The sequence below is a fragment of the Mirounga angustirostris genome, unplaced genomic scaffold, assembly GCF_029215605.1.
Source record: "Mirounga angustirostris isolate CCGP_5_RB_7025 unplaced genomic scaffold, mMirAng1.0.hap1 SCAF_5, whole genome shotgun sequence".
Taxonomy (NCBI): domain Eukaryota; kingdom Metazoa; phylum Chordata; class Mammalia; order Carnivora; family Phocidae; genus Mirounga; species Mirounga angustirostris.
Window position 1 is genome coordinate 12,074,799 of NW_026991713.1, and position 14,259 is coordinate 12,089,057.

A 14,259-nucleotide genomic window follows, 5' to 3' on the forward strand; every position below is an offset into this window, starting at 1 on the left:
AGACTTGAACAACAAAAGGATCTTAAAGGTAACCACGCTTTCCTGGGAAAGAGCTGAAAGTTGAAGGCAGGGATGTGTCATGGATATGTGAAAAGATAGACCGCTTAAGCCCGGGAACTACGTCCAAAGAACCCTGGGTCAGAATGGATGGGTGCTGCCCAAAGGCCAGCACCCAAGCTCGCTCCACGGGTCAGGACTGAACCTCACTAGCAGGGTCAGGAAGGGTGCATAGGGCAGTGATGGAGTGTTGGGCTGCCCCTGTTGGGGACACTCCGGAGGCATTCACAGTGAGTTACAAAGGAATAAGAGAGTAATCCTTTTAAAGGGGCACGCGTGTGTTTGGACCAGGCTCAACTGTGCCAAATGTGTCCAGCCATCAGGGTTCCAGAAAGCAGTCCGTGTGTGCCCTCCTACACTAGGGTGTGCTGTGGCCATGCTAATCCCCATTTTTTGTTTTATTTCAAATCACACACAGATAGAGTCTGCAAACTGCTTCAGATCCAACAGGTCTGATTGTGTGTAAATACATATGTCCTTTTTAATTTTTATTCTTAATGGTTGCTTCAGTTTTGCATCAGTGCATGGTTAAAAGCAATACACATCAGCTATTTCATGACTTCATATCTCCAAATGAATTATTTCTCCTCTTTTTTTTTTTGTTTGTTTGTTTGTGCAGTCAGCTGAAGACACGTTAACATCTCACTCTAAATCTCTCAGTGGAGTCTCTGTTCCCTTCTCTGATATAACAGATGGGTTACTGCTTGTTATAATTATTAACATTGTGGTGTGGGCCAGGGCGAGGGGGGGCGACCTTGACTATTCCTTGGGCTGGGGAGGGCCAGCTGTTAGGGTCTGGAATGTTAACTCGAGTGGTGACTGACTGTCTCCGTAATAGCAGGGTTGTCGTGGCTGCACGCTCTAGTAATTGAGGCTGTGTACTTCACCGAGCTTGTGGTAGAGCCGAGGGCGAACCGCTGTCCCAAGAGAATGCTGGGATAGATAGAGTTAGCCAATACGAGTCTGAACGTGGTGATTTTGCTGGTTGTTTTAGCTCCAGATGTTGGCATGCTTAGTTTTTAATGTGATTAATCAATGTGGCGCCATTACCCCCCCCCCCCACGCCTGAACCCTGTCCTCCTACTCCCTTCCCCACCCTTGTTCTTTCTGAAAAACTTAAGAAACGGTAATGAAAACCTTGGTGTTTCAAACTGCTCTTTGTTCTCATGTTCTGGAAAAGATTTCAGACTCGCTAGTCGAGGTGAAAGTTGAGAAAACAATTTCTCGGCCCGGAAGCTTGACGCGCTCCGAAATCGGAGTAGACTAATAAGTACGTCTGAATCTTCTCCGTCTTACAGTTTTTGACGTATTTTGTTTGAAGCAGTAGCAGAAATGCTTTGGTGAGACTCCGTCTGAGAGAAGTAAATCCATGATACACAACGCAACTTTCCTAATTGGGGGACAGTCACCGATGAATGAGCAGATTAGCTTATTGGAATATTATCTGTCCATCCTAAACACAGTCCCCCCCCCACCTTAACGGGCCTCTCTGTAGCACCACCGTAAAGTAATTAGGAGGGTGGCCGTTGAAATGTCATCAGCTTAAAAAAAATCAGTGTAGTTTTTCTTAATGCTGATCTTCTTCTCAAGCCTTTTGCTGGCAACAAAATATTTGTATCCCTGTCCTATTTTCCTGAATTTAAATAGCAAAGAACCTCATCAAATTCAAACTCCAAAGTCTGAGTCCACTTATAACAGAAGGAAACTACTACAGATAAGAGTCTTCTCGTCTCCTCCTGGCTTGGAAGGAAACTTCTTTCCCACAGTCTGATCCATTTTGAATTGTTTTGGTTAACAGTAACATTACCCCAAAACCATTGCAGTTCTGCTGGCTTCTTACAGGCTGAGGAAGGGGAGGGGAAGTGGTCCTATCAGTAACCTCATTCAGAACCTCTTTTTACAGCATTAGTGCACTAACCGCCCAAAGCTATGATTTGATAGAATCCCCAGTATCTCTGACTTTACTGAGACTTTCTGAGAGTCAGGTCAGTACTTTTGAGCCTCAGAATCCCTTAATGGGAATGTATACTCTGCCCTATGGCATAGAACTTCAGTTTTTAAATGTTTTGCTCAGGTAAACATAAATTGGGCTTTTTTAACTGCTTTTATTACCTTGACTTTCTAATTTTTAAAGATTCTTTTGGTGTTTGAAGGAATGCTACGGAGACAAACCACATACTGCTTGTTTACCACATTATCCTTGTTTACAAAGAAGTTTTACTAAAACCAGCCCTGCTATAAAACACCAGCAAACTTCAGTTCTAAACTTAATGGAATCATCTGTAGTTATAATGAAAAATTGAGCCTTTAAAGGTTCATTTAAAGCTTAAAATTTCAACTATAAAGATTAACCTGTTGCTTTAACAAATGTTTTTCCTAAAAAGGAATAAGGTAAAGAGACCCTTTAGTTTAGGTATAATGCGTGTATGTGTAGGTAGATGCAGTTACACACACGGATACGGCAGGGTATGGGATGCAGCCTGCGATGTGTAGCTTTGCCCAGACCAGCCTGGCCTGCCCGTCCCTGTAGGCCTGGCCAGATGTCAAAGCGAACGTGTTGATCACACACGGCCCCGAGGGTGCTTCCTGCCACGTTTCTGTCCTCTACCATTTCCTTGTCAGTGTTGGGTGGTACTAATTAGAATCTTCTGATGTATATAGATATCGGTGGGAGAATTTGTGATTAAGAAGGAAACGTTTGCTCTTCTGAGTGATTCGCTTGAAGAACAAGGAGCAGTAATGCATGGCTACTGAAATTCAGTCAGGGATGCTTCAGGGTACGTTTGAAGCTACTTTGGATGGTTTCAAGCCGCAGACGGTTAGAGAGCAGGAGTAGATGTCCCTGCGTAGTGCAGTGGGTTCCCTTGGAGAAAGAATCAATGAACTGGTGCCTAGGCGCACCAGCTGAACATAGTCATATCTGATAGGGAGAAGAGGGTAATAAAAATTCACTCCTGAATTAGGTTTGGGTGAAATAGATGAGTTCTTGAAGGTTAAAGAAGAGGAAAACATAGGGCTCGCCACTTTTTAAAATAGCCCGTCTCGTGTGGCACATCTTCGAAATGCTTAATGGGAAGTACGTATGGTTCGCCCTGACAGTGAAAACCTTTGGGGTATTTGGTTCCCCTAAACTGAGGGGAAGAAACAGGATGTGGGAGTCTGAAAGTCTCCGGGACCGAGAGGATATTGGGCCCATTGGCAGAAGAGCTCCAGAGCCTGCTACGAGATTGGAGTGGAAGAATCTCCGAATCTTTTGGGAGAGGAGAATAAATGCAGTTAAATGCCCGGGGCATGGAGGGAGGGCTTCCTCACCTAGGTGAGTCCCACCGCAGGGTCCTGGGCCGTTTGTAATGTGATTTGTCTGAGTCTGAAATGTAGATCAGAACTGGCAGGTTTTTGCTCTGAAGGGCCAAGTGGTAAATATTTTCGGCTTTGGAGGCCAGACGGTCTCTTCACACCTGCTTCCAAAAGCAGGTGGCAAGCTGCGTCGGCTCACAGATTGAAGTTTGCCAACCCCTGATCTACACTGGGTCTTCCTTCTAAATGTTGCCTGGTTATCTTAGCCTCTGGGCAAACGTGCGAGGCCTGATGGAGCACAGCACTATAGAGGACCTTTCCATTACATACCCTCCGTAGTCTCAGCAGTAAATCCACCTGAGAATCTGAAGTTAACACACACACATTTAGTATGTTCTAGTTCTATAATTTACATTCCCCGTCAGGTAAAGTTCTCCCGACTCCCTGCAGATATTTGCCCTGTGAAGTAAGACAGATCTGAAATCCTATCTTCGTTTCTTAAATCTGAGAACAGGTCCTACCGAGAGAGTTTTACTTTCGTTACCGTCCCACGCTGGAGAGCACGTCCCTGCGTTGGGTGGAGCTTCATTCTGTGCCAGAGGAACGATAACATGCCGACCGAGGCAGTTTGAAACATTCTTCCCCCACGTGTGTGTCTGTGTTTGTGTCTGTCCCCGTGTCACCGTGCGCGTACGTCTGCGTGGGGGTGGGTGTGTGTGCGGCCGGCCCTGGGGGGGAGGTATCTGTAAAGTCAGTTCTCCTCTCTCCTGTAGGGCGGATACGCAGCCTACAGATACGCACAGCCCGCTACTGCAACCGCGGCCACAGCTGCCGCCGCCGCCGCCGCGGCCTACAGCGACGGGTACGTGCCGCCCGCTGCCCTCCTGCCAGCGCCGCGCTGGCCCCCGGCCCGCGCCCGCTTGGTCTCCTGTCCCCTTCTGGCCGTGACCCCGCTCTCCCTCTTCCCCACGCCCGGCTCCTTTCTCTCCCGCTGTAGAGAGGTACTTGAGAATTTTCCGGCGTTACTGCACTTGGGAGTAGAGAGCGAGAGCTCCCCAGTAACATCCCAAGACCAAGTTACCCCCAAGTCTTGAGCACAGTAAACCCTGTCATTCTGGGAGCGCACAGCCTCGGCCTGACCTCCCTGATTGCATTTCCTCTTGCAGTTACGGCAGGGTGTACACAGCCGACCCGTACCACGCCCTTGCCCCTGCCGCTAGCTACGGAGTTGGCGCTGTGGTGAGTATGGCGTGTGCCCTTTTTCTTCTTAACCGCTTTACTCCGTTGAACTTTTGCCTACAGAGTCCAAAAGATCTAGAGAAGTAACAAATTCAGCCCCTCCTCCATCGCCAAAGTCCTGAAGCCACAGAAGACTGTCTGGAAAGTTCACATCAGCTTCTTTATCTGTGTGTTGTAGGGGGAGCCACTTGACCTGGTTAAGGGCAGGGAGGAATGAGCAGTGACAGTCTGCCCTGAGTAACGGCATCATGTGGGAGAGAAAGAAGGGAGCAGGTCAACGTTTTATATTGGCTCAGCTGTTGGGTGCATGCCTGTGGCTTGGTTTCATCGGTAGGTGTTAGCGAAGATGTAGGGGCATGAGACTCTCCAGCTTTCACAGTAAGCTTTTCAAAAAACGGACATTAGTGTCAGATGCAGATACCAAAGGCTGTCCCTGCCATTCCCGAGCCTTCTGGCAGGTAGTGCTGGAAATCACCACGCGAATGCCTTACAGTAACATTTATGGCAAAATAGGGTATTTTCCTGGAAGTGTAGGAAAGGTCCATTGAGCTCATCTAGAAGAACTCCCCACCCCCAGCCCCAGCCCCCTTCAACCAAACTGGAATCCTCACGGCAGTATTTCTTTGTTGGCCTGGATGCCTCCGGGCTGCAGCAGAGACGGGCTGTTCCACAGCGACATCCCTAATATTCTCAGCTGGGCAGCAGCCTGGGAATGTGGACAGAGGTGTTGGACGGGGAGGCAGAGTGATAAATGAAATTTGACTGAGAGGAATATGAGAGAGCCCGTCATTTCTCACACTTAGTCTCTCCTGATATGAAGATTTCTGGGAGGAAGTAGCAAGGTCCTAAGGGAATGTAGGTGTGGAATTGAGGTAGAGACAGACAAAATAAAGACAATGATGGAAATTCCTGAGATTTTATGTGCCCAAAAGATACAAGTCCAATCCTGAAGAAGCAAAGAAAGAACAAAGCCCAGTTAAAACTCCAGAGAGAGAGATAGAAATAAATTCGTGTATGTCCACAAGCAGCCTAGTTGGCATATATTCTAGATTATAGAGGAGCTAGACTTGAGGAGTTGAAAGGTTGACTCCGGTTTAAATCCAGCACCATCTCAGACATGGTACGTGACAGCTAGTGGTGAGAGGAGCCTGTTCTCCACGGACAGGTGACGTGTACAAAGGTAAAATCAGCTAGCTGCTTCAGGTCACAATTGTGATGATGTGATCAAGGTAAACAAAAACTCATGCTTTTAAACGTCAGATTATTTACAGATCTGGTTTTAAACTGTATTGAGTTTCCCTTCTGTGCTGATTGATGTAAATAATGAAACGAAGCAGGGACAGGAGAATATCAGGTCCTCAGTAAGTGTTCTGGGCTCTGGTTTGAGCATCTTAAAGGCAGAAGTCGGTTTCCTGACTTCACTGCACTAGGTAACATCTTACCAGTTGCTTTACAGCTTCTAAAGAAGCTGTTTTTCCAAATCCCTTTTCAGGACATTTTCCTTCATTTTCAGTGCTTCTCTCATCAACCTTTTAATTATGTTTATGTCTTCAATTACTGCAGGCGAGTTTATACCGAGGTGGCTACAGCCGATTTGCCCCCTACTGAAGTGACGTGAGACCCTGCAAATGGGACAGCCCCCCAGTTCATGAGGCCTGGCTATTGCAATATTTACTAGTAGAGGAACTCTATAGCAAGATGAAGAGGAAAAACAAACAAACAAACAAACAAAAAACACAAAAAAAGAGAGAATACTTTTTTATACCTCACTATGTTCTTTGAATATGTATTTTTTCCTTTACATTTCTGCCTTTAATTCTTTTGTTCCAAAGATTGTGCATTTTTTTCTTTTTTTTCTTTTTTTTTTTTTAACTGTGGTAAAAAAAAAAAAAATAATGCATTTCCATGTCTGTATGTCCGTGCTTAGCTTATTCTGTCAATCACGGAAGAGGCAGTTAATGAGGAAGGGGAGACCTTAGGAGCTGATGAATGCATGTGATCAGAAATCAGCAGACAGAGCTACCAAAGTGTATCCGGTGCTGAGTGGCTGGGGGACGAGCAGAAGTGGAGGAGATCTGTCTGCAACAGGATATTCTTCTAGTCTTCTGAGTTTCTGGTCTTCGGCAGGCAATTCTGCTTGGCTGTGGCTGGAATCCACATGCTGATAGATGACAGGAATTTGTGCTTGCAAAGCAGGAGGATTAAAAAGACACTTTCCTCTCCTCTTCCCTCCTGTCTTCTCCATTCTTTTTACAATCATCTTACCTGCACAGCCTGAGACAGTTGGCATCGTTTTTGGAATTATATTAATATTTCCAAACATGCTCTCAGACTGTGGATAATAAACACCTCATTAGGAAACCGATCTCAGAATGAACTCTGGAGTGTGAAAAAGATCGTTCTTTTCTTTCCTGAGATCCTAGCATTCCTGCTGGGCTGCTTCCCTTTTCTCTGAACCACAGCTTAGCTCATCTGTCCTTCTATGAACTCCCTGCTCCCAAGTCCTCAAGAGTCAGGAATTTAGGACCCAGGGACAGGAGAATAAATAGCCAGCAACCAGATCTCCCGGCTTGAGGGTTTAGAAGTACCAAGTGTTGGGAGCCAGTAAAGAGGGTAAGGAAGAGAAAAGGGATATCAGATGATGTCTGGCAGGGCTCTGATATTCCTGTGCTTTTCTCTTGCATCAGGAGGTCAGTACAAGGTATGAAACATATGGAGAGTGTTGGCAAAAGATAAAGCTCCGAGTCCCGGGGCAGCTGTCCCTGGAAGTTTGTGGTGATCGGGGCATGTGAGGGCAGGCAAAGGCACTTTGTACTAACTAGCTCCAAAGCCATAGGAATTCCCATCTTCCAGAGCATTCTGTGAGCCACTTCTCTGTCCATGGTCTTGAGCTCTCGTGGCCACTCCGCCCGGTTTCTCATTTTCCTCCAAAGACACCCAGCCGAGCACTCGACCGCTTGGCATACATGAACACTACAGGAGATAAAACCCAGAGCCCCTGAGGCTCCTCCCCTCCTCCGGTGGAAGGAGGGTGTGTCCTGGCAAGGATCTCCTCTCACGTGTTGCCAGGAAGTTGTGTGGTGACCACAGCGGTGAGTCACTGCTATGGCTCCCTGGCTTTGATTTTATACATATTGACAAGGTAGGGGAGAAGGTGTTTCTCTTCTAGCTATTAGCTGTTAATGATAAAGGCAAGCGTCCTGCAGCATTTCCAAAATGAAGGCATTAGAAAACAGAAAAGCACGGTCTGTTTGGCTCCCTGGTCTATTCACATTGGTACTAGGGTGACCTCTCACCCAAGGGGTAGCTGCTAAAGGGAGTAATTCAGAGACATGGAGCTTCTGGTTTGTTATAGGTTTGTTTTCCATTTGTTTTGTTGTTGTTTTTTCTTTTTTTTTTTACTCCTGCCTCCGCACGTGTTCTTGACTGGTAACTGATTCATGTCCCTGAATTAAAGCGACTGACCTATGACAGCATCAAGCATTCTTTGTAAGCAGAGTGATCTGTCCGGGAGGGACTGGCCTGTTGTGTACAATACCCGTCTTCTCCCCCTGTGAAACCCTCCCTCTCCTGATGACTGGGAGGAGAGGCTGTGCCTGAAACGAGGGGAGACATCAGCGGAGCTAGAGGCCTCGATGCAGTCTTACTGATTCCGGGGAGGAATGCATGGAATAGGGGACGCCACACTGCCCGAGGCCATTGGCCATTTGTAAGGGTTCCCCTCCCCAAGCCAAAGTTTGGTTTGTTGCTGTTAAGACAATTTTTGTTGTATGTATATAAATATTTTAGTTAGAGGAAGGGGTATAGGATGTGGGGCTTTCACAGTTCTAGAGAATGGGGGCAGGGAGGATTTTTTTTCTTTTTTCTTTTGCTTTTGTTTTGAGGGAGAGCTTTTACTCACTAAAGAAACAGAAATTTCATGTCATGTTCAAATAGGGGCCATTCACAGAAATGGCAAGCCACTGCTCAGTGGAGATAAGGCCAAATTTTAAATGGTTGTGTCTGTAGCAAGGGAGGAGAATCGGGGAATGAGTTTAGTAATTTTCTCTTCTTTTTTCCAAGAAAGAGACAAGGATGGTGGGCAAGGTAGAGAAGGCAGCTCCCACTGCCCTTTTAAAAGAGGCAGAAGCTCGAGCTTGGGCTACCTTTACTGCAGTGCAGTTCAGCTGGTTCAGGCTGAGGACTCCATAGGCAAGCTCTGTACGTTCTGCTGCATTTCCAGGGATGGTTGTAATCCGGCTTCCTCCAGTTCCCTTTTCTAAGGAAGGCTAAGCAGACTTCCGCTTTCACTCAAGGGCCTCTGCTCTTCGGTGTCAGCACCGAGAATTGGAGCTATTGTGAGCACCTAGGTGAGATCGTAGCGGCCTCCCCATCCATCCCCTTTTGAACTCTGAGACTCCGTACAGCCTGCTTCATCCTCAAAGCACCAGTGCTTGTCTGCTCCTGGCTCTGGTTCCCACTGGACTAAGAAACAGAGTCGGAAGAGAGTTTGGCATCTGTGGGTTCGTTAGAGGATGCTGGTTGATGATTCCAAAAAACACTGATGCTGAATCCCAGCACGTGAATGCTTTCAACAGCTTTACTGTAGCTCATGACGTGGACTTCTGTACTTAGCGTCTTAATCCTAGAAGCCGGGCTCCTTTAAGGAGACCGCTAGTGAAAACCTTTCTCTCCTAACCCTTTTTCAGCCAGGAGAGCTGCCCTTAGGTCTTTTCTGGAATCCCTTGTGTTCCATGGTTCAGCTCCCACAACCCCTGGCTCAACCATTGTGACTCATCGTTTTTAAGGCTCTCAGGTTTTCCCAAACTTCCCATCACCACCATCCTCTGACAGCCACAGGTGGGATTGAGCCAATGTTATTTTTCCTTGAAAAAGAAGGGGACTGGGACTCACCTCTTCGTTTAAGGGGAGCTAGTGGAGATTATTCAATAAAAACCAGTGGTAGCAGCTTTTCCTCACAAGTCTAACTCCTCAGGGGCTAAATTGCTCTTACTTTAGGTTCCCGTTGCTAGCGATGCAGCAGACAAGTAGGTGAGCACCACCCCCATCGCCAGTCACTTAGCTTCCAGGTGGGAGGGAGGTATAAACTCGGGATTGAAGCCGCTGACGATCTGCCAGAAGGGCTTCCTCACTCCCCTTCCCTGGGACAGGAGAATGGGGCCAAGCTGGGGCCCCTCTGGAAGGCACGCCAGCCAGGAAGGGGAGGGAAACCACTCGCGCCCTTCCCTCTCACCAAGTCCAGCCTCCTCTGCTGCTTGCAACCTCTAGCACAGTAACCTTTGCAGAATTGCAGATTCCCCCCTCCCCATGATAGGAAGAAAGGGACTTTGGGGGGTGGGGAAGGGATAGCGGTGTTTTAAAAAGCATAAGTTACCTGTTTGCACTGTTTTAAGATAGGAAAAAAGAACAGTGGGCAAGATGAACATCAGACGTAAATTTGTGTGTTTTTATTTTGTCATGCTCTTGAAAATGTCTGACCATTTGTAGTATAGACACCAGTGAGGCTTGCTTCTGTTACATAAAACACTAAATTTTTTTTTTTCTGTTTTTGGTAATGTTACGTCCAGAAGCCTCTTCCCTCCCTTTCCCTTTCCCTGTGTACTTCCTCCATACTTGCTTTACTGATCAACCAGGCAATAGCCATCCAAGAGCTAGAGCATGAAGCAGGCCCTTTCCAAGTAGGCTCCGGCAGTCCTAAGCCAGTGCGCGCCCCCTGGTTTAGTAAGCACAATGGAGTCCCTGGCACCTGGCTTTAAAATAAGGCTCACAGACCGGCCTACGGCAAGTTCTCCAATTCCCGAATCAGATGCACTAGGAATGAGGAGCCGAAGGCAGAGGGGATTCCTCAAGTTATCCAAGTTGGCTGTAGTAGCTGTTCTTACCCACGTTACCGGAACTGTAGCCAGTTACAGTTTACTCAGGAAAACGGTAGATCAATTCAGCCATGGTAGTGCTGGTTGGCAGGGATTGGTAACCGAGAGAACTGCTCATCAGCCAAACTCAGACCTTGCCTTTTAGGAGCCTGCCAGCGGGGGGGCCCAGTGGTGCCGGAGGGCTCCCCCGGCCACACTGGCAAGCAAAAAGGGAACATCAATTCTCTTTCCTCTCCTCCTCCCCCCTACCCCCCCCCCCCGCCCCGTTAACAACATCAGATTCCCAGGGGGTCCGTGCGGTTTTGACTTTTTAAAAAGTGACTTTTGGTTTGGTTTTACTGGGGACTGATAAGTGCTTTAAGCAAGTCTACACCCCATTGAGACTCCCAGCTTAGCCGTTTTCTGGTATTTTTCTGTTCACAGTATTTTCGTGTGTGTGTGCTGTGTTCTGGCAGCTGACTCGGGCTGTATTATCTATCGAAGAGTGATGAATTGATCCTCTTTTTTCCCTAAGGGATATGAATTGTTTTTTTTTTCTTGTGTTATAATTCTGCTTGTGAATAGCTGGAGCAAACCTGGGGCCTGACACACGTAAGCTAGGGCTGCAAAGTGCTGACAGGGCCGGTGGGGTTGACTTGTCCCTGACAGGCTGACCTACCTGCGTCTCTGAGCTTTTCAGCCCAAATCTTTGCAAGGCTAAAAATGCCACAGAACCTCTCCTCTCCTCCCCACTCCCCGTGACAGGGACTGGACCATCCCAACATGCGACATGCAGCTTCTCCAGCCCCCTCCCATTGCCATGGCAAAACAGGTACCTTTGGGGCATGGGGGCATCACATGGGATGCTTGTATAATTGACCACCTCGCCTTCTCTCCCCACCCCCACCCCCAGAGTCACTTCCTAGGACACCCGAGCTGCTTGCCCAGGGTCCTGTTTCCCTGCGAACTCCAGAGAAGCATCCCCGGGCTTTGTGACAGCCTCTTAACTCCCTCCCCTTCTTGTTAAGAATCCTATTGTATAGTAGCTTTCAGACCATACAGTATTCATTGGGTTACTCCTATTATTATCAAGTAGCTGGAATTGTGAAGGTCGGAGTAGTTAGATCTTTAGCTTTTATTCCTTATTTTTTTGTATTACTATCCATGTGTATAAATTATTGATCATGTTGCTGGCTTTTATAAACTCCAAGCGAAGGAGGAGCGCCGCCTCTGCCTTTGCAAACGGTAATGAAGCACTGTTTTTAAATAAAAGAGAGAAACACCGTTCTTTGGCCTGTGTGTGTTGATGGGGGATCCCTCTTGCCTCCTCCTGAGGCTCAAAACCTGCACCTTGGATTTGACTTCTAAAGATGAAGGAAGGAGGAGGCAAAGCGCAACACTTGCTAAATGGAGGGCACTCAAGGTCACGCTGAGCCGTGGGGTAAACGAAGCCAAAGGCTGGCGCCATGGGAGAGCCTCTCCCTGGATTCCTCCAGGCTTGGCAGAAGCTGGTTTTTGTGCCTCTGCTGCTGACCTCCTTTCAGCCTTCGTGCTCTCCTGGACTCCGAGCCTCCCCGCTCCCCATCCAGCCACTTGACCTTCCTGCCTCGCTGCCCCTGTCACTGTGTCCCCCGGCTCCTGGCCGCCCAGGCTTTGTGCTCCTAATTGTGGGGTCCTGCTGGCCCTTCTGTGCATGCCTTCTAACCTACCCCCTGCACTGGTTTCCCTGCCAGTGACCACCCTCCCCCCTCCGACAAGTTCCAGAAGTCTCCAGTGCCCTTCGCTTGGCTCTTAGGTCACCTAGCTTTCCATTTCATGGAGCTGGAGGCCATCGCTGCCCAGGGGCTCCCTGGAAGAATGCTTTGCTACTGGTTCTAGACATCACCTGAATTCATGCCCTTTCTTTCTCCCTCTCTCCTGTTCTACTCAAGAGACAGTCTTTACCCTGTGCTTGCACCCCATCCTTCTGGGGACCTTGCTTTGTTGTGCCCTCCTGCAAGGGCAACCTTTCGCTTCCTACGAGTTAGTCCCTAACCGGCATTTAAACATGCTTACACCTTTAACACGTTTAAAAAAAAAAAAATTCCACAAGATCCCAGGTCTTCTCCTACACGACAAACTTCTGGAATAAGTTTCTGCCCGCTGACTCCAAGGACTTGCTCTCCCCCGTGCTGCAGCCCGCTGGCTCCTCCCTCTAGGACCCTGAAGCAGCCCCTTCTGGTGACAGCAGGTGGATGGACGCCCCTCCTGGGCCCTTACCTGATTGGGTCACATTCAGCACTGCCAGGTGTTCTCCACCCTTCCATTGGCGAGGCCTAGGGGAGCGAGGTCTCCCCTGCGGCCCCCTGGGCCAGCCAGCAGCGTGTCCACCTCCTGTGCTGAGCTGCTCTCCCGGTTTCCATCTTTGGCCAGGCCGCACGCAGCTTCTAACACCGCGCAGGGCGCGCTTCCGGCCAGACGGCCGCCCGCACCCCAGCCCGACCTGGGCACCTGGGTCTCCAAACGGCTGCGGTCCCCGTGCTGCGGCCAGTGCCCTGCACGTGTGAGCGCTCTGCAGATGCCTGCTAAGTTCCTTTTCTCAATGTTTCACGTGAAGTGAGACTCCGTTTCCACCCTGCCTTCCTGTATGTTGTCACCCCGGGGGACAGCCACGCTTGCAGAGCACGATCGAGAGCCGTCCACATTATCTTCTGTCTTCCCGGCGGCGCTCCTCCCGGGGTCCTCCCGTGTCCCCCATTCTTGCTGAGCATGTCACAGGAGCAGCGTCCTGACTGCTCTTCTCCCAGCCCATCAATCGGGGCGCGTTTGCAGTGAGTAACCATGAGGAATGAGGGGACCTCCAGGAAGAAGAGCAAGCTAGGAAAGGGGGACGGACCCTCGGCATCCGTCAGCTGCAGCGCAGACTTACAGCCTCCATCCGGGCTCCGGTCGCCTCTCCCTCTACGCCCATGGGACTTGGGGACACTGATGCTCACGCTGCCCCATGTCCCCAGCACGAAAGCCCTTCGTCTCTGACCCAGTCTGGTGTTTCTGCCAGGACGCAGGAAACCCGAATCAGGCCACCCTAGTTTCAAACCCCACGCCGGATCTATGGTTACTCCCCACTTAAGCTGAGGAAGCTGCATCGCAGGGCGCTGTCATCACATTAGTCCTAAGTCCCCCAAGTAGGAAGTGGCGGACCCAGGATCCACCGGCAGCCAGTCCAGCTCTGAGTCCTCGCCCTTTGACCTCTGGGCTCTAGTGTTTCTGGCGCTTCTCTCGTCCGAAGTCCCAGAGCCCGCTGCATCCCGCCCCGGGCTGTCCACGCGCCTTCTGTAGGGTCCTCTTCCTCCACCGTCCACCTAGCCCGCAAATCTCCGGGGCCCAGACTCCTCCACTCCTGAAAACTCGCTGTCAGTTTCCGCTCCCAGCGGGGGAGTCAGCCCCGCACCCCGACTCTCCCGCCCTGAAGTCTGGACTCAGTCCCGCCGCAGTCCCCCAGCCCCTCACATTCACCAGGCTTGAGGTTGCCCTGTCCCCCCAAAGCCTCTGTTCCCTTAGGTGGGAAACTGAACAAACATTGGCAATCATCGCGTGAAAACCCAAAAGAGAAATGAGTGAGGAATCTCGCCAGAGGGAGGGGTGGCCCCCCACCTCCATCTCAGGCACAGGCCCATTCGTCGTCTGTTTTCACTGCCCCATTGCCCGTTCTCCCTGCGCCAGGCACCCGCCTCTGGCAGCACCAGCTCCTCATCCTGGGACCCGCCGCCAACTCCCTGGGCACCTGGCATCCCCACCAGCGCCTAAGATGCAGCTCTGACCTCTGCCTCCTGCA

The 14,259-nt window shown here is 49.5% G+C and overlaps 1 protein-coding gene across 21 annotated transcripts in view; it reads left to right on the forward strand.

Moving 5' to 3' along the window:
* Positions 1-11,732, forward strand: part of RBFOX2 (RNA binding fox-1 homolog 2) — a 279,715-nt gene extending 267,983 nt beyond the window's left edge. For 19 of the 21 annotated variants that reach the window (XM_045872616.3, XM_045872617.3, XM_045872615.3 and 16 more), the window contains 3 exons: positions 4,128-4,216; positions 4,521-4,593; positions 6,157-11,732. In XM_045872616.3, the coding sequence (XP_045728572.1) occupies positions 4,128-4,216; positions 4,521-4,593; positions 6,157-6,201 (207 nt within the window). In that variant the 3' untranslated portion in view covers positions 6,202-11,732. Of the gene's footprint in view, positions 1-3,868; positions 4,003-4,127; positions 4,217-4,520; positions 4,594-6,156 lie in introns of those variants that run through there. The other 2 variants (XR_010411348.1, XM_045872620.3) reach the window with 2 other exon arrangements.
* Positions 11,733-14,259: the final 2,527 nt, after the last annotated feature.